Source organism: Polyodon spathula, chromosome 17 (genome assembly GCF_017654505.1).
Source record: "Polyodon spathula isolate WHYD16114869_AA chromosome 17, ASM1765450v1, whole genome shotgun sequence".
In the NCBI taxonomy this organism is placed as follows: Eukaryota; Metazoa; Chordata; class Actinopteri; order Acipenseriformes; family Polyodontidae; genus Polyodon; species Polyodon spathula.
The window spans coordinates 32600197-32619973 of record NC_054550.1 but is presented as its reverse complement, the minus strand read 5'-3'; the positions used below and the strand labels follow the sequence as shown (position 1 = coordinate 32619973).

At 37.1% G+C, this 19777-nt stretch overlaps 2 protein-coding genes across 5 annotated transcripts; one reads left to right on the top strand and one right to left on the bottom strand.

Moving 5' to 3' along the window:
* Window positions 1-278: 278 nt before the first annotated feature.
* Window positions 279-14421, bottom strand: LOC121330030 (apoptosis-resistant E3 ubiquitin protein ligase 1-like). 3 transcript variants are annotated; one of them, XM_041276251.1, is made up of 22 exons: window positions 14387-14421; window positions 12890-13264; window positions 12376-12544; window positions 11778-11998; window positions 10994-11065; window positions 9640-9866; window positions 9227-9464; window positions 8667-8836; window positions 8057-8237; window positions 7336-7586; window positions 6581-6658; window positions 6007-6148; window positions 5549-5670; window positions 5130-5205; window positions 4847-4956; window positions 4260-4439; window positions 3680-3805; window positions 3377-3506; window positions 2700-2758; window positions 2350-2439; window positions 1824-1999; window positions 279-1413 (listed from the first exon to the last, which is right to left on the bottom strand). In XM_041276251.1, exons 2-22 carry the CDS (start codon window positions 13035-13037, stop codon window positions 1311-1313), a joined length of 3069 nt encoding a protein of 1022 aa, XP_041132185.1. In that variant the 5' UTR covers window positions 13038-13264; window positions 14387-14421; the 3' UTR covers window positions 279-1310. The 3 variants fall into 3 exon arrangements, with proteins under 3 accessions (XP_041132185.1, XP_041132186.1, XP_041132187.1); XM_041276252.1 differs by lacking the exon at window positions 14387-14421 and having other exon boundaries at window positions 5549-5667; window positions 12890-14365; XM_041276253.1 differs by lacking the exons at window positions 11778-11998; window positions 12890-13264; window positions 14387-14421 and having other exon boundaries at window positions 280-1413; window positions 12376-12533.
* Window positions 14422-14445: 24 nt separating this feature from the next.
* LOC121330032 (rRNA-processing protein FCF1 homolog) lies at window positions 14446-18418 on the top strand. 2 transcript variants are annotated; one of them, XM_041276254.1, is made up of 8 exons: window positions 14446-14544; window positions 15180-15247; window positions 15647-15718; window positions 16104-16252; window positions 16464-16536; window positions 16745-16832; window positions 17515-17609; window positions 17977-18417. In XM_041276254.1, exons 1-8 carry the CDS (start codon window positions 14542-14544, stop codon window positions 18023-18025), a joined length of 597 nt encoding a protein of 198 aa, XP_041132188.1. In that variant the 5' UTR covers window positions 14446-14541; the 3' UTR covers window positions 18026-18417. The 2 variants fall into 2 exon arrangements, with proteins under 2 accessions (XP_041132188.1, XP_041132189.1); XM_041276255.1 differs by lacking the exon at window positions 14446-14544 and adding an exon at window positions 14697-14719 and having other exon boundaries at window positions 17977-18418.
* The last annotated feature ends 1359 nt before the right edge of the window (window positions 18419-19777 follow it).

Below are 19777 nucleotides of genomic sequence, written 5' to 3'. Positions count from 1 at the left end.
ATTCTTCAGGCTTTAAATAATTTTGTTTCAACAAAACCAAAAAAATATTTTTATTAAAGAAACAACAACAACAAAAAAGGCAAATCCTTCATAGTTTAAAGCAACAAAGACCTGAAATTGGAGCAGACCTTGGTACACCGACATGCATTAATGCAGAAATGCATGCTTTCTATTTAGAACATGAGAATTAGATTTCTAATCCTTTAAAAATAATAATAATAATAATAATAATAATAATAATAATAATAATAATAAATAAGAAGATTATCTCTACTTCCAAGACTTTGACAACTCATCAGTTTTTAAATCAATATTTATATTACGTATGTATTTATTTAATTATATTTTACAAAGTACTACTGTATAGCATATTGTTTTGGTTTGGAATCCAGCCAACACAGAAAAATAAAATTGAAATAACAATAATATTGTGAAACACAAAAAAAAAAAAAAATAAGTGTACCGGTTGATTTACTGAAGGAGTATAAAAACATATAAAACCCAACAACCTTCTTCCCTGCCACTCATGAAAATGACTGCGAACTCCCTTAACTCCCATTTTACAGACCTAATTAGACTTTTCTGAATAGGTTTGTACACCTTTTCTCCTTCCAAGATCATTGAAGGCTCTTTACCGTATTTGTGTACACATATCAGCCTCGCCATTCATTAATACTACAGCAAGCGAGTTCAAGGAATATAAACAGCTCTGCGTGATAGATGCCCCCACCCCATAGAGATCACAGGAAACTTTTTCTGCAAGTGCATTTAGGTTATAAGCTTAATTGTTCTCTATAGTAGTTTAATTAAAACTGCCAAGAGGCACATGGTGGCAGCTCAATGCTAATTTTAATCATTTTAGATAATCATTTTGCACAGCTCTGCTTCAAGCTGCTCCAAAATGGTTATGATAAAAATGTAATTTATTTGAGCTGGAATAGGGTTATTCCCTTTCTCACTCATCTCTAGAGACAGCACTATAATACATTACCTACACTATGTATTTACAGCATGTGGAATAAAACATTATTGTACCATACTAATACTTCATACCTTGATGTCAGCAAGGGAACTTCAGGACATACAGTGCCTGTATACACTCCCACTACAAAAGCACCTATAGAGCTGGACAGAATCCCAGTAGATTGAGATTTTGGGGATAGCTCCCTTACTGCAGAAGCTGTAATAATTGGTAAAAAAAGGAAAGCAGCCCTGCTGTCTGTTTCTGATTCCGATGTCTACGTACTTGTGGGCATCCCCCTAATTCTTCATGTACAATACCTTCAGCAAGGTGTTAGATAACAGGAGGGTCATAGCATCCCAAACCCTTCACTTCCCTCACTGATGGCCAGCTTCAGCATTTTGTGCAGCTCCTCATAGGAGTCATAGGTAGGGAGGCACAACTGGTTAAAACTGTGGAGTAAAAAAATAATATTTGTTTTACAAGTGCCTTGGAAGTAAATATTCTTCAAAATAATTGTATTTCACACATATCATTGAACAAGAAGAATACACATACACTATACTTTTCTATATTCAATCCCATTTCTTAATGGCATACCAACAGTTTGTTAAAATACATTATATATCTTTATTACTATTAGTTACAAGAGTTACAGTATAATGGAAGAAAGCAGTCGTTAATTGTAATTAGTAATAAGTACTTGCCTATATAAAATGAGAAAGTGGAGTCATTGTAAAAAAAGACACCCACAAAGAAAAATGAAAAACAGAGCTATTTTTATGATATAAAATGAAATGCCCAAGAATCAGAAGAGACCCTACAATTTAGAGAATGTGTTTTCAGCAATTGGTAAGCTCACCAGGTGTGTGCAGTTGGCAGTGTGCTGTGTGTGGGTGCAGCTATGATCTGGAAAGAAGGGCACAGCACGGCAAAGCCCCCGGGAGGAAGCTGCGATGAGCCGGTTGTGAACTGCAGTAAACGAGCTAGTTCTTCCTGGGTAAAACTCGACACTACAGCCCAAAACCACTTCATTACCTATGGGGGGGGGGGGGGGGGGGGGGGGGGGGGGGAAAAATTACCAAAAAAATAATTTGAACTTCGAAACCTAAAAAAAAAAAAATCACATTCTCAAGAGCTGGTACAACATTACAGCATAATGGTCTCACCTTCCACTTTAAATGTTACGGGAAGGAAAATACAACAAATACTGTGCCTTGGAAACGGCATTCTTGAAACCAAAAGCTGACCTGTTATATATCACCATCATCATAAGTCAGAAAGCTTGAAGGTTTAATGAACGAAACCCTCTTTTCTGTAATGTAAATGTTTATATTTCTGTAAAGAAAATAAATTGGGAAGAACAGTGCAGAACCCAGGACATCTACCTTCTCTTTGAAGTGCCAAGATCCTCCCACAATCACAGAATGGGCTTTAAAATCCAAGGCATTGATATCTCCTGTGCCACACATCAGCAGCTGAAAAAACAAGGGTCACCAGGCAAGGCAAATAAAATAGGATGATAATCCTGTCTTCTATGCAGCAACAGTGCACAAGAAACACTGGCCTGCTTAAGTAACCCTGAGTATCATGTTGAAATGTAGTTTCTTTTCGGATTACTAAAGATCTTACAGATGAAATGTATGGTTGCCTGCATATAGCAGAGCTGCTGGGTCAAAGGTATGGGTGCCATGTTTACACATGTGTAAATAATTGCCATGGACTTCAAGGAACAAACCTCTAACTCATTTTCATCGAATATGGCCAAGAGGTTTTCAGGAACCAATTCATTTAAACCTTAAAAAAAAAAAAAAAAAAAAAAGAATATTAGTTATACCTCTTAATAGACTGTACATGTCTAATAACTGTTGATATGTATAACTTATATATAACATGTTTTTAAAGGCACATGTCCAAAATATAATATGAAAGGTATATTGGTAAATATCTGTGCAATCCAAAGTGAATTCCACACTGTTCTTTATTCTAGGAGTCATTAAACACATTATTTTGGTTAAAGTACAGTATTGCCCCCACAGTTACACACTGGGATGCTCTACAACAAGGGCTAACCAAGGGTTTTAAAAATAAATGTTCTTTCCTGGTATAAGCCCTTGCAATATTATCAGTAGCCATGTCTTCTGTGAAACACCTTTTTGCACTTTGATTCGTGGTGTAGTGGTCTTGCTGCTGCAACCAGACCATGTGACCTACTACAATGATACCTTGATGTAGACGTTCATGTTTAGCACAATTTGTGAAATATTTGCACACAATGATCTAACACTTAAAAAAACAAATGAAGAACCGAAAGGTTTTCAAATTAAAATCAAGAAAACATATTTGGTCCTTTAACCAAACAGTAAAGGCTACAGCTGTGTGCACTTGATGACACAACATAAACTCAAGTCTCACCCTTTAGGAAGTGTTCAACCTCCTCTCTGACCTGGTTGGCCAGCCTGTACTGTGCTAGGAGGTTCAGGTAGAACATCTTGTTCTCATTGGTAACTGGGATCTGAGCACCACCAGATATTAGCTCCACCACCTAGAAGTTTGTAAGACAGCACACCGATAACTAAACACATACACACACACACACCCACTCAAGCTCATATTAATGACTGATCACCTAATAAGCTTGTACTATACAGTAATTATAATATCTTCTTGCCTGCAGCAATGCCACATGCCCTGCACCTCACCTGTTTGATGTCTTACCTTCTCCAGTTGCCCTGATTTGTTGTATTTCTCCTCAGCAAAGACAAGGTCCATTTCACTGACATCGTTATTGAGGATGAAGCAAACTTTGGTTTTGTAGAATTCCTGATCATCTGTTTCAAAGTACTGCAACGGGAAATAGAAACATCACGCTGACATTTTCCTTTCACAAAATTAGAGCTTTGCATAATGAAAAAATATATTACATATATTTTAAAAGATCCCTGTGTGGCATATGGACAGATAAAGGAGCTTCTCCTTTACATACTCAAATTGTGATACTCTCAATAAACTTGTGGGAATGAACTTCGTAACCAAGTTAACACAATTGTAGTTCTATAAAATGTAAGTGTGACACACAAAACAGTATGTACAAATGCCTCCACTGACGCTGGGGAAATGCATCCCCGAAATAAATCATTTAAATCTCTTGCAGTTTTCGAAATGTCCGTTTAAAAAAAATGCTGAATTATTTAATATAGCACTAACAGTCCAGTTAGTCAAAAAAAAAAAAAGAAAAAAAAAACTTTACTGACCCATTAGATAAAAGTTGCCCCAGTCTCTGAATTTGCCTCCCTACCTTGTAGGTCATCCGTAGGCCTATGATCTGAGCCAGGAAGGAGCGTGAAAACCTCGCTCGTACCAGCTGTTTGTATGACCCACCCATGGCTGACTCGTACAAGCACTTTCCAACCACTTTCCCAGCAAACTCGTACACCTTCAGTCTGAGATGAGGGGGACGGTCTGCATTCGGGTGGACCTGCAGCAACAGGAAAACAAGAATGATTTATTTGGCATTTCGTAAGATTTCAACAAATTTAGTGCCCTAATTTTAAATGACAGCAAAAGCAAAATAATTTAATGATATAAAACTAGAATCTACTCGGCACAATAATTTACTGGGTCCTCCTTGCAACTGTTTCTTGCAAGTTTTATACTGTTGCAATTGTTTTATTGCTAGCAGAAAATGTCCGTGCCTTACATGTAGTCAAGGAAACCACTGACATTAATACAGTCAGTATTTAAACTTTATGATGAAGACGACAATGATCTAAATGTATTTTTTGTGGATCATTTCCAAAATATTTGTAAAGGAACTCATTGGACACTATAAGACCCAGCATTCTGCATTTGTATAAAGAACATTATAAATCAGAAGTACTCTACCAAGCCCTGGTTGTTATCACTGAAGCGTGTGAAGAGTTCATTGGATGTGTCGAAAAGTGATTTGCAGACCAGCTCAAACCACTCTCTTCTGGGCCCACCCCAGTCAAGCGCTGTAAACACAAATATCATAGAGTAACAATGCCAGGTATTTTTCTTGCAAATTAAATGGCAACATTTGAAGACTGAGGAGGAAAGTAGGCCTACAGAGTGTCACTGGTTCTACTGGAGTGAGAACAGGGTGGTGTAAATAAGAGACTAAACTTTCTTTTTTTGAAAGGCCTACCTTCTTCATCTTGGAAAACAACCTCAAAGATCTTGCTCCAGTCTGACACTGAGAAGTTTCGTGTCACTTTCAGAGACTAGGAAAGAGTAAGATCAATTAAAGCCATAAAAAAATAAAAAATAAAAAAAACAACACATTTAAAAATCAGTAGCAGCAGCTCCTTAACAGCGAGATAAATTTGTTTTCTTCTGTTTAACATTATAGTTATAGAAAACTACAGCCTTTACCAAGAAAACACATGTTAGTAACATACATTCTCTGTCACATCTGTAAATATAAAATGAGAGCTTTCAGTAATGGATATGGATAGTGTGACAAAGACAGAAGGACCGCTTATTATCTGTCGTAACCAGTGTTTTACAATACAGTATATGGAAGAAGAATCCTAGATATTCGTTTTCGAAAAGTTTTAAGCTCACTGAATCAAGGAGAGAATGTCGACTGATCTTCAAGCAAGTCTTGGTGCGAGGTCTTTTTGAATGCAGCTGCCGGAGTTCTCTCTGGAAGAAGTTCACCTTGTCCTGGAAAGTTTCCGAGCCTCCTGGTATATAACAAAGGTACACTGCACTATGATTTGTGAGGCAATACGCGTGTAAAATTAAGTTATCCGGTGATTAACGAGTCCGGCTATTCAAATCCAGACTCTGCAAAGCCATCAAGTCAAATTAAATAACACTTGGCTATGGAAACTTTGTTAATTTGCTCCCAAGAGACGATTGCAAATAAGAACAACTCCTCCAGCTGAACTAACTTTTGAATATGTTTGCTCTGCCTTCTTAATGGAGCTATAAATTAGGCTCTATTTTTTCATGTTCAAATGAAAAAAAAAATCTTTGCACTCACAGCTCTGTATAAGGGTGCAATGCTGCAAACTCACCTATGTTTTTGTGCAGAAACCTTATGAATGTTGCAGCCATGACGTTTCGGTCTTTGCAGCCGAGCTCTACTGGTGGCTGCATCCCATCGTCCACCACCAGAGTCAGGTGTTTGTGAATGGGATCAGGGCCGTGGTATGAAAACTAAAAGCAACAAAAAACGAACCACTTCATAAGGGGTTACTCAACACTTCTAATAACGTAAAGAAAATAATGATGGGTCCACTGCTGATATAAGCAGCCTTTGTAGGACTTTGCACAAGCATATAAAGAGAAGCAAATTGGGGACCAATTATTCTCTCAGTCTAATAAATTATTTTACTTTTTAAGGAGCTGAACATGCTGTGAATTTACAAAATACTTGAGTGTTTAAGATTATGTTTAAGAGTTTACACATTAGGAGAAGTAAAAAAAAAAAATTTAAAATGAATAAAAATACCTTTTTTTTTTCCCTCCACGTAGGGGAATCTTTTCTAAGTCACACTTGGTATAATTTTTCAGTTGAGCAAAAGGTTCTCTCTGCAGCAGAAACAGATATGCTCTTTAAGGTAAACACTGCTGAATTAATAAACCTACCTTCGTTCCTGGACATACTCTGAAGGTAAAAAGCCGCCATGGAATGATTTTCAGGTAAAATTCCTTCACGGAGAGTTGCTTAAAACAAATGATAATGGTTTATTTAATAGGACTTGCAGATGTTTTATTAGCAAGAAAAATTTACAGGAAAAGAAATACAGAAATAAATCATGTTTACTTAACAACCTTGAGTTTGGAAACACGCTAATACACTTTCTAATAATGTGCTCAGACAAAAAATGGTTGCATTTCCGTAATAAAAGCTTTATGAGAAACAGTCCATTTACGAGACTCCCTCTATTAGTAGTTCAACATATAGTACATATAAGATTAAAACTATTTGTTATTGTTCTTGTTTTCAGTTTTAACATTTTAACATGTAAATAAACAGTGTTTTTCAAGTTTATTTTGGCACAAATGTTGACAGCAACCTGGTAGCCTGATGCTACAATAAATGTTGACTGCTCACTTGTTTCCCCATCTCATTTTGTGTGAAGGGCTGACATTAAACAGGATGACAGTACTATAAACCGAGAGACAGAGAGGGACAGTCTGACACAAAAACAAACAGACAAAAAGATGTTCATTGTTTAATTGCTCCTGTTCCTGATTTATTTCCGTATATCTTATTTTTTTGGTATCAATATTTGTATCATTGCTATTGGGCTTCCCTTTAAATTTTAGATTTTCAGACTGTTACCAGGAGTGCAGTTCATTGCCTGATATGCATTCGTCTTCCAGTGAAATAAACTAACCTTTGGTGATATGTAACAAAACACCTTTTTTGGTTTCTTCACTTTGTCCAGTGTTCCCTCAGAAGGGGAGTCCCACTCCTCGTCCTCTTCCTCGTTGGCAGTTGATGGGCGCCGCTGTGAGACCAGCAGTGCAGAGGGGAATAACTGCCATGTAGAGTTAGAATAATTCCCTGTGCTGTAAAGGTAGGCCTCAAAGTAAATACTCATTCCCGGTGTAGAGACACTCTTTTCTACAGTGTTCTTTTCATTCTCTGTGAAAGATGGGGAATAAATATTAACGTCTCTGAGCATTCAAATGTGCCACTATCTGAAGGGATATGTAAACAACAAATTCTTACAGGAAAAAAGAAAAATGTAATTCATCCATCACACAACCTAAGAGTAAAATTATAGGAAGTGATCAAAAACATGGGCAGCAGAACAGATTGCTGCTTCTACAGCCGCAAGCAGTACACAAACACACATGAAAAACCATATATATATATATATATATATATATATATATATATATATATATATATATATATATACGTACATATAGATATATATATATACATACACACACACACACACATATATGTGTGTGTGTGTGTATATATATAGTGTGTATATTTATTTTTTCTTTTTCTCTCTGCTTAAATTGAATGAAAAATCTTGTATTCTGATGGTAGTCTGATCCCCTCCCCCCCCAACTTGAAAAAAAAACAAGCTTTCTACTAACCATTGAGAACAATGATGTCAAATTCTCCATTGTTGATTGGTTGATTATGGTAGGAGATACAGGCATGGAAACAGCCCTTCTTCGTGATGGTCAGTCTCAGCAACACCTGGCACTGCAACTTACTGGACGATACTGATTTGCTATAGTAATTCTCTGGGTTCTCTTCATTTTGGGTCCCAAGCTAGTAAGAAGTAAACTGGATTACTGAAAGCAGATATCTCTTTCAATGTCTAGTCAAGGAATTATTTGACCAGCACTTTAGTGCTATGCTTGAGTTTCATTAGATTCTTCTGGCAGCAAAGCATCCATTTACCTTTCTATGATGTTTGCATTCCGAGAGGTTCTTGCTGCAAGTACTCAATCTGTGCTAAGGTGTTTAACTTGAGTTCAGGAGCTGCTATTGAGTTCTGGTTGCCCTCCATAGACAAGCTAGATCAGCCAAACTATCACTAGGTAAGAGCAATCACTATCTTGTGAAGAGGTACCAAGGCTCTTACTTCTAAAAATACACTTAATTCACATAAATGGCTGATCCAGTTATTTATGACCAGAAGGTTACACAGAAAACCATTTCATAGGGCACAAATAAAAGTTAAAAGCATTATCTTACCTCATGGACTTGCACACTGTAGTTATCTTCAACATTAAGGGATATAGAATTACTGGTGGGATTGCCATACTCATCCCTGGGTTCAATCTGCATTGTATGCTGCTGTGCAATTGTCAAAACCAATGTGGAAAAATGGTATGCAATCTTAGTTTTTGATGGAACGACTGTACCTGAAATGGGGGGCGGGATGAAACATATTGAACTAATTACACTGTACTCTGAAAAGGCAGCATTCCTCTCTGCCCCAAAAGCAATACACACCACAGGAAAACACTGACAACTGCAACGGTTTAAAATCTCCAACCTGATGGGGTAAACTCCATTTGCTATTTTAGAAAAACGCTGGCAAGCCCAAGACTTTTGATGATCCAACTTTTGTGTATTAGGATAGAGCCATAATCACAAACATCTTCGGATTGTCATTATTGTGATAACAATGACATTCACTGTTTTCGTTTTACTTTACATTGTACAGATAAAATAGGTCTGTGTGCTTTTTTTCAGAATATCTACACCATGTTTAAAAAAACGAATAAAACAGGTAGGAAAAAAATTCATACCTGGCTGAAATATTTTGTAATAAGGACTATAAGCCACATTCAACCCCCTTAGCTTGACAGTTATTTCGTAGCGGCCTGCTTTTCGTACAGTGAAGACAACCTTAACCACATTCAAACTGGGTTCCTGAAGCACTTCTTGAGTCACAGGAATATCCAGAGCCAACTCTACGTGGGAGATTTGGACTCGCAAACCCACAGGCCGGTTTGCTGGAAATGGCTGCCCATTTTTATAGAATAGCTGTAGAAAACAAGAACAAAAACAACAGACTAAGCACTACAAAAAAGGTGTTAACACAGTAGTTTGAAAACTACAATATGAAAGCAATAAAGTACATTTTCTTAAACCGGTCACTGGTACACAGACATTTCTGCATTATATGCTGTTCCTTCTCATAATATATTAAGTAGCATACGTAAACTCTGAAGGTCATAGTGTGTCCCACTTCTTGTGGATCCTTCCAGTCCCATGTCACCTTGCATGACCTTGGATCTAGGTAATTGCCACGAACATAGTCGTAGATGGTGTGATCTCCTCTTCGGCCACGGTCTTCATTCTGAAGAAAGCTGACGACTCTAGCCGCAAGTTCACACAGAAACTTAATTGTGAAGACAAACGCTATAATGGAAACTGTAATTCCACCTGCGTAGTAAACAAACATTGTTATTAAAAATTAATTCTCAGAATGATGCATTCTTATTTAGTTATGGATGAAGAAAGAAACATGAAACAATTTTGAATTTTTAAAAGTAACTCGATGACTTTTACAGCTGTAGAAGGAATGAACATTTCTCGCTTTAAAAAACAAATTTTACTTTTCTGTATGGATCAGTGTTCTTTTTCCACAACACTATGGGAAAAGGCTGGTGGATCTGCCATTAACTGCAACTTACATTCAGCTTCTAATCAATTCTACATGGTTTCAATATTTTGACGTTTAGATATTCTGCACCCGTTGCTAGATGACTGCGACAAGAAAATACAATTTTAACACTGCTGCCCAACATAAAAATATATATACCGTATTCCTTTGAATTTAAGACATACTTTTTAAACAACTTTTTTCTGCTCAAAAATAGCCTGCGTCTTGAATTCAAGTATAGTATAAGTGATGTGTGTATTAATATCGGCAACAAAAGACTACCCTAATTCACAAATAGCAATGTGACTGCCTGCAGAGAAAAGAGTAACAAAGACGTCACTGCCCGAATACACAAGCAACAACTTAACTCCTGCCGAGAAAAGACAAACCAAAACATTTCTGCCCGACCTCGAACAATCCATGACATACAGGCAGCCATTTTCAAAGAAGAGTCATTAACTTCCTGAGGAATTCGAAGAGAAGTTTTTTACAATCTCAGCGTTTCTAACAAACAGTACCAGCTTGGACAGATCGGAAATGCTGATCAGACCCCCATATTTTTTGACATGCCAAGCAACACCACAGTTCACAAATTGGGAGAAAAACAGGTGTGAGTAATCACCACTGGAAATGAGAAGCAGCACATAACTGTAATGCTCTGTGTGAAGTCAGACGGCCAAAAACTGCCTTCACATGTTTAACTGAGGTTGTATTTTTGTAAATGCATATGTATTTGATGTTTTATTTTTTCTTCAAATTGAGGGTGGGAAATTTCGGCTGCGTCTTAAATTCAAGGGTATCTTAAATTCGAAGGAATGCGGTATATATATATATATATCAGAGACATAAAAACTGCTATACAAAGCTAGTTAGTGAAGAATTGTATCTGAAATGTTTGTCGGCTCACCAATCACGTAAAACATGAGGTCCCTTGTGAGAAAGCACAGTACAACAGTACAGCCGAAAATCAGAGCTCCAGCTAAAATAAAATAAAAGAAGACTGTAACGGTTGCTACAAGTAGTGTGCTAGTAGACAATTTCAGTACTACCAAAAAATTAAAATTAGATGCAACTAGGACTCAGCAACATTAACAGACTAAACCCTACATAAGACAGTTCCAAACCAGGGTAAATGGAGAAATACAACACAGAACTTCTGTGCCTTTATTATTTCACACAAGCAGCACCAGAGAAGTGAAAGATAATTATCATAATAGAATACAGTGTAAATGGCACTTTTTTAAATGAAATGCACTGTGACTGAGGTATTTTGGGTTGCTTTGATAATCATAAAGTACAGTATGTTTTCTAGTGAACTACGTTTTCTGTCAAGTTGTAAGCCAATTACTTTGCAGTGTTTAATGTTCAAGAGTTACAATGAAAGAGGGAACTAAGCATGCTTTTTTGTTTTTTAAAAAACATCACCATACATACATTGTTATACTCCTGTGTTCTTACCCTTCTCACTGTTGGCTAAGAAGACTTGTGTATCATGAAATGGCAAAGCATGACACCACTGCTCCTCAGCATTTAAATTGTGCTTACTGTTAATCAAATGAATGCAGGACAAACCATGTTGACATAAAAGCACTTCTAAATGCTCTGTTAAACCAAGATTAATATGGAATGTAGATCACTACCTAGAAGTATAAATCATTTTTTTTTTTTTTCCCAAACTTTGGTGCCCTTACTTATAGACCACTTTTCATTAATTCGCCGTTCAGCCAAGCTGTGGACCAGTCCAGTCTCATAGTCTTGATCGTGGTGTCCCCTCGAAGCTTGTAGGACCTGCACACCAGTCGATAGTTTGATATAATCTTCGTAATAGTACCCCCAGGCAGCCAGTGATAACTGTAGCTGGCTATCAAACTGGGCTAAATCATCCAGGCTGCTGCACCCCAAGGCTTTTAATCTTTAAAATAAAATGACACACTGGGTAAACATTTAGTGGCAAAAGCTTGCAAGATAAATTTCTATTGACTGCCCATTTTATAATCGTTTTGTATGGTAGAACTTTAATGTTTGCTGCCTTACAGGCGATGGGACTGCCTGTTACTCCTTTGCTTCTGGCTGTCGTTTCCTCTTAGAACACCATGAGCTTGCCAAACCCACATTCATCCTAAATTTACAACATACTGAATATCAAAACATCACAGAACTTGCTTTGATATACAGTTTCAACTTAAAAAATCCACTTCCAAATAACTTTCATACAAGGACTTACAATATGAATCCATGAATAAGAGCAGGTGATAGAAGTAGATCAGTTTAATATGCAACCAAACTCACTTGTGGTAATAGTGCTCAAGACCTTGAGAGAAGAGCCACTCCTGAAAGGCAAAGTCATGGACTAGCTGGCTTTGTGCATCCTCAATTTCCTGCCAATGCTGGGTCTTATGCAGAGCTTCCTCCAAACGGGACAAGACACATAAAGTCAGCTCTTCCAAGGACTGGACATCTGCACCAATAAACATAACAACTACATGATGAGGGTGCTATTTGGGTTATGTTGGATATCAATGGTGAATACAGTATTTAATAAAATAAATACATAAACAACTACAATTTAGGATAATTAGAAAGCTGTCTAATAATTCAATTCACAAGCAGATCCCATAATGTGTGCAGCTGTACAGACATAAGATGTGTGCTTCAACTTCTGTTTTTTTTTTTGTTGGTCAATCAAACATCTGGCTGGAATGGTACTGAAAAGTACAGTGTGTCTACCATGTTCAAGTCGCCCCCCACCCACCCACCACAAATTATATAATAAATATGCAAACTGCAAACGTTTTGCTCTGACCTTCAAAGAGGTGTCTGTACTCGGAAAGTCTGTTGCCATGGAGCCATTCTTCGATCTGATTTTCTTTTGCTTTCTTCCACTTAAATTCCCAGAAAAGAACCCACACAACAGAGCACAGGCCAAAAGTCAGCAGTATGAGTCGGTCCATCAGACCATCTTAAATGTTGACGTTGCGTTTTTCTTGGTTTAAATGACTTTGCGACTGAACATTGGATCCAAAATTTGCCATGTACTATGACTATCAAATTGATTTAATTTGATGCAAGAAACATATTTTCATTCCAATAATGTCAAAAAACCACAAGTAATCTCGCAAAACAGCAGCAATGGATCGTTTAATCACTCATCCAAACAGGTTTCTCCAGGAATGTGTCCCTAAAATATATATATATAAAAAAAAGAAACTTTAATGCCTAGCTCGCATAAACTAAACACCGTGAGCCATACATGTAAACAAGCAAGAAGGCTGGATTAACCTTCAACACTGAGTCGGACTCGTACCCAATACTAATTCTTCAACAGCAACATTTATATACAAAATGAATGCTTGGAGATTTAAATTTGCTGTATCTTTTCAACCCATGTCTCCACTTTCTATCTTTTTTTAATACTTATAAACAAACAATACATGTTTAATTGGTACGGTTAATCTAGTTGCGCTTTTAAATGCCTTACGTGTTTCTAATGGCTTGTGGTTTTCGAGTGTTCCTGTCGCTTGCAGTCATTTACATGTTAGGACTCAATGACCCTGTTCTAGGAAGAACACAGAAACTACGGAAAACGTTTCTTATATTACGCTAGTCAGATACATAAATTAGTTACTCAAATAACTACATACCAACATTTAACAACAAATGATATTACCCTCGAAGGTTCCCTTTTTCAGATTTGTACAGCAGTGCTACAGACATTGCACTTGCATATTTAAAGGTTACAAGAGAGAGAAAAAAAGAACTGTAGAAAATGTGCGATCCAAGCTGTGATAAGACTGGATAAAACGCGCTTTCAATCGTGTGCGTACCCGAGTTGCCAGTGGTTACTCTTGTACCTACAGCGATGCGTGTGTTCACTTGTTTGCCTAGTTTTGCAGTTAACCTGATGTTAAATAAATCGATCGGACTGTAACAATACGCTCTAGTATTGAACGACACGGGTGACTTATACACCCGTCACTAGTGACGTGACTAAATTTGCTCGATTTACTTTTTAGTCTCGTACTAGTGGTGCAGCACAGCACTTTGCTATTGCTCTTATGTTATATGAAAGCTAAACAGCCGTGCAGACACAAACCCTTTAACATTCACTTCCATTTGTGGACAAACATATTGCCATTTGGCTTAACAAACCCTGACTATAAATAAAAAATAAACAAAACAAATAATTAAGGCGGCACTTCCTTTCATTCCTGTCAGTCCCATATCTTATAATACACAAGTGTTAGGCTGTTTAACGCCTAATTTCACCCGAACACTTCGTCCCCACCTTCACAGCACTTACCTGGCAAGCACCGGAAGAGCCGCAGCGCACGCAGGTATACAGGGCGGGGATTGATGACTGAGAGTGTTCGCCAGGTCGAGGCTTGATGACGTTGCACACCAGGGCAGCAACACGAGGGTGAATAGCTTGTCTAGAGAGAGCAGAAATCTGATATTATGGTAAATATTCTTGTAATATATCTTATAAAGTGGTGGCCGGAAGTATGTCTATTTGGGGCAATGATTGAATGTGGTCTATGACGGTAACACATCATGTACTGATCCAGACAGAGACCTCACCCTGGTTCTTCAGCATTATTCTGCCGTGTACACCCTGTGTAGTACTTTAGCTTGGGTTAGTTAGAAATACGTTATTAAAATCTACCAAGCGTTTCGTGTGTGTATATTTCTGTAGAAAATAGTTACCACTTTACTTACTGTCTAACCTGTATCAAAGAGGCAGTAACCAGTCGTAAGGTGTTCCCTGATTTGTCAGTGTTATTACCGTGCTTGAATGTGACAAAATCATTGTTTTATTTAGATATAAATAACTAGAATGAATAAAATCAAAACACCACGAGCTGATTGGTTTTTAAATTCTTATGTGTGTTGGTTGTAAAGTGTATTTGAAGTATCGTTAACGGTTTTTGAGATATTAGTGTTGTTTTGGTGGACAGTTGCTAATAAGAAACGTGATTAATAAAATCATACACTACAGATACAGTAATAACGTATTACATGAGTTAGTAAATGGTAACGTTTCTGTAATGGTAAAACCAGCTGTTATAAAGCTATGTCTTGCATTTGTATTTTAGGGAAAACAAAAGAAAACGAAGAAATATGCTACGATGAAGCGGATGATTAGCCTGAGGGATCAGAGAATGTAAGTCTGTGTGTCTTTGTAGGAGGGAGAATTGCATGAACAGATTTAATCAGCCTTTGTTGTTATTTGTAAGGTATATCTTGTGTGGTACATGTCAATATCCCAGACCTATGCTCTACCACTGTGTTGGTCCTGTAGAAATCTGATCTGTCTCTTCAGGTTCTCTCTATCCACATGAATGTATCAAAGTGTGGTTACTAAAATGTGAGGTCTTCTAGTGTGTGTTAATGGGAACATTCTTTAGGTTTGCATACTTTTCTTCAGGTTCGCATGGTGATATTCTATTCTGTACACACTATTTATACCAGATGGTGAACCACTTCTGATGGTCATTTCATGTACTATTTTGTCCTTAACCTGCCAGGATCTACTGTATAAAGTCTATTCCCATTCTTTTAGAAATGAAAAGGATAGAGCCAAACCCCGAAAGAGAATAAAGGAAGACACTTCTGCAATAAAAGAAATAGAAGTGTAAGTATACAGTAGGCACCACGTTTCTTCACTTGAGAAAGTCTCTGAAGGTGCAACACAGTGGAGTCACAGTGGTTCACACTGTGAAAAACCTTAAGCCCCCCCCCCCCAGAGTGCTCTTAAAAGCAGTGAAAGAAATTAACATAAATCAGTAACAGTATTATTAAATGTGATGCCCAGCAACTGCAAGACATGTGGATTACTGAGGGGTAAATGATGCCATCGAGGACTCCTAATTCCTGCAGATCAACATGGGAAGGGTGAAAAGCCAGTTGAAAAAAAAATGTTCAACCAAAAATTATTCTGAATTCAGGTTACTGAAATGACGATTGCTGAATTTCTAAAGTAATGAAATGGATACCATTGTGTTTGTTTATCCCTGCAGTACCAAGTACCCCTCCTGCCTCTTCTTCCAGTATAACACGCAGCTGGGGCCCCCTTACCACATCCTGGTTGATACTAACTTCATCAACTTTTCCATTAAAGCAAAACTCGATATTGTGCAATCCATGATGGACTGTCTGTATGCTAAATGTAAGTGTTTGTTTTAATTCAATATCTTTGTCCAGAATATTGATGATTATCTCTTTCCTATAAGCCATACATGTATAAGTACTGTATGCCAAGCGTGTCGATGGCCCTTTATTGTCAGTGCTTTCATTGAATAATAGTAATTTGTTGGGAGTTGTATTTGGCCTTTTTCAACCAGTTCTCTCTCTCTTACTTTATTTCATTTTTTATTTAGGCATTCCATGTATCACAGACTGTGTAATGGCTGAGATTGAGAAACTGGGAAAGAAATACAGAGTTGCACTCAGGTACAATATGTGATCATGTGTGATGCTTTTTTGATGTACCGGCCACATCCCAGTCTGTGCTGATGTTAATTCTGGGATGCTGGCACTGGCTAGAGTGTTTTTGTTTTTTTTTGGGGGGGGGGGGGGGGGGGTTGGCTGGTTAAAGTACGAGCTTTTAAAGCTCCAGGATCTTTAATGAAGCTTTCTTTCCAACGTTGCAACTACACAGGATAGCCAAAGATCCGCGGTTTGAGCGCTTGCCGTGCACGCACAAAGGGACGTATGCTGACGACTGTTTAATCCAAAGGGTCACACAGGTACACCGGTATTTTTTTTTTCTTCTTTCCCTTGATTGTTTCAGAAGTATATGTCAATCTCTGTTGACGTTCCAGGTGGTTAAGTGATTTCAGATATCACTTTGAACTGCCATTAGAGCTCGATTCCAACAGGCAGCATACGACTAATGCCCCCAAAGTGCAGCACTGTTATTGCTGGGCTACAATCTGAGGCCTTTGTTCTTCCATAAGTGGTATTGAACAATTGATGCATTGCCTGTCAAGAATTCTTTCCTTTATTGTGTTCTAATTTCTGGCGATGTTTGTATACCGCTAATAGAACATGAGAGACTAATGACTGTGGCATACCTTGGTTCAGGATAACCCTTTTATATTCTGTTACTGCCCGGTCCAGAGTATACACTAATCATTACGCCATAGTGTACAGAGCTTGAGGCTTGAGTGTGGACTGCTGTTTGAGGTATAAAAAAAAAAAAAAAAAACATACTTTTGATCCAATGAAAGGCTATAGATTTAGACCGTTGCTCCACCTAGCCTTGTCTGGTTTTTGGAAACAGTTCAACATTATGAGCTAGTGATATAAAATACAATATGTACCTTTTGTTAAAGTAACAACAGTCCTCTTATGTCGGGGAATATGAGTGGAATTATTAAGATGAAATCTTAGTTTACAAAAGGATTTTTTTTTTTTTCCTCCTCACAGCACAAGTGTTACATCATAGCCACGGTGGACAGAGATTTAAAAAGAAGAATTCGCAAAATCCCAGGCGTCCCTATTATGTACATCTCTAACCACAGGTGAGAACTCGTTAGCTCTTACATTGGAGTAGAGTGTGTTCTAGAACTTTACAGGCAGGTTCAGGGAAACCAAACTGAAGCTTTTACAGTCATTTAATACATTTGCATTCCTATTATTTTCAGATCCTATGGATCCATCATTAAATGTGTTCATTTTGTTTGTAACATTATATATTGCAATATGTGTACTCAATGTGATTTTTTAACTCTATAAACTGTAAACATTTAGTGAGACTTTTGATTCAAATAAATATTTATATTTAATATTTTGATTCAAATAAAAAAAATAATAATAATAATTGAGAAACAAGAGGTATGAAAATACAACATAATTTAGACCAACCTTTTTTTTATTTTTTATTCTCAGGTATAATATTGAAAGAATGCCAGATGATTACGGTGCTCCAAGATTCTAACTGACAATGCAGGTTGATTTTTTTCACCACAACCAAAAGCTTTCCCCCAGAATAAGGTGAAAAATGGCAGAATTATCTTCTAGACAGAACTTTATGTATGGTATTTACAGTACAAAGAAAGAACATCACTTAGAACTCACTGTGTGCCCACATTGCCGGAAATGTGTGTCTTAAGTTTTGCTGGAATATTGCTGATGTCTTGAATATTTAACAAAAAGAGTGAAAAGTCATGACAGTTGCTACTTTACGACTACCTTTTCTTGGAAATTTCTTTACATTATCTGCAGAACCAATGATCACCTGCTTTTGGACATTTACAGTAGTGTTTAGCATTACATTACAATTGTATTAAAACATGTTTTGTAATAACAAAGGGTTTCTGTTTGAAATAAAAGTAAGAGTTATTTCTGACATTCCTTGACTCCACTGCTTTGTTGAAAAACAGCATTGTAGGAATCCAGATGATGTCTGACACTGAATCCTGAGATAAGGGGCTGTGGGTAATATTAATAAAATATAGATAGACTGCTAGGAGGGTTACATTTGCTGTCTGAGACAACTAGAGGGCATGTTTGAATACAGATTTTAGGAATAAATACTGTGGTACAGGCAAGTAGGGTTAAATGTGCTATATGTGTGTGCATTCTCAGAGCAAGGGGGCACTAGTTGATGTACCAGTAATTATTTTATTTTTACCTGACTGGGTATGAGTATGATAATGGGCAAGCAATTCCATGTCCCTCCCTATACACAAGGAGTCTTTATCATGCCATGTCCCTCTCTATACACAAGGAGTCTTTATCATGCCATGTCCCTCTCTATACACAAGGAGTCTTTATCATGCCATATCCCTCTCTATACACAAGGAGTCTTTATCATGCCATGTCCCTCTCTATACACAAGGAGTCTTTATCATGCCATGTCCCTCTCTATACACAAGGAGTCTTTATCATGCCATGTCCCTCTCTATACACAAGGAGTCTTTTTCATGCCATGTCCCTCTCTATACACAAGGAGTCTTTATCATGCCATGTCCCTCTCTATACACAAGGAGTCTTTATCATGCCATGTCCCTCTCTATACACAAGGAGACAATCATGCCATGTCCCTCCTTATACACAAAGAGACTTTATTTTATTATGCCACTCCAGTTTTGTTATCAGGTAATATTGGCCCTATAATTTAAGAAATGGAGGATGAAGGTTCGGCTGTTTTATAATCTATAAGCTTTTGTTTACAGCAACACACTTAACTTATTTTGAGAATCTATTTCTTTCAGAACACATATTACCTAAATTTGAATGTACCCATTCAGCGGATTTGAAAACCAGCTGATTGCTGTTTTTTTTTTTTTTTTTTTTTTTGCCATGAGTACCAGAGAGGAGAGGTGTGGGGTATTTAATTGCTCCGTTACACCTTACTATAAATTTATGGTATTTTTTTTACATACATGTGTCTGCAGAACAACAACATCATATTAAAGGAATCAGGGACACGTGGATTTTAAGCTTTTCTAATGAAGATATTATTTAACTTTTTTCAAACCTAGGCTGTCATTTACTCTGTTGGTCCATTATCAATTAAGTTTATATTAAGTAAAATGTGTTTTCAAAGGTAATTTTTATAGTAGGCATATATATTTATATTTGAGTATTGCAATATTGATGTTTGCCTTTTTGGTTAATAATAACGTTTTCTTATTTGAGATCAGTTTTATATTTTTGTTAGAATTATAAATGACGTTTTATTTTT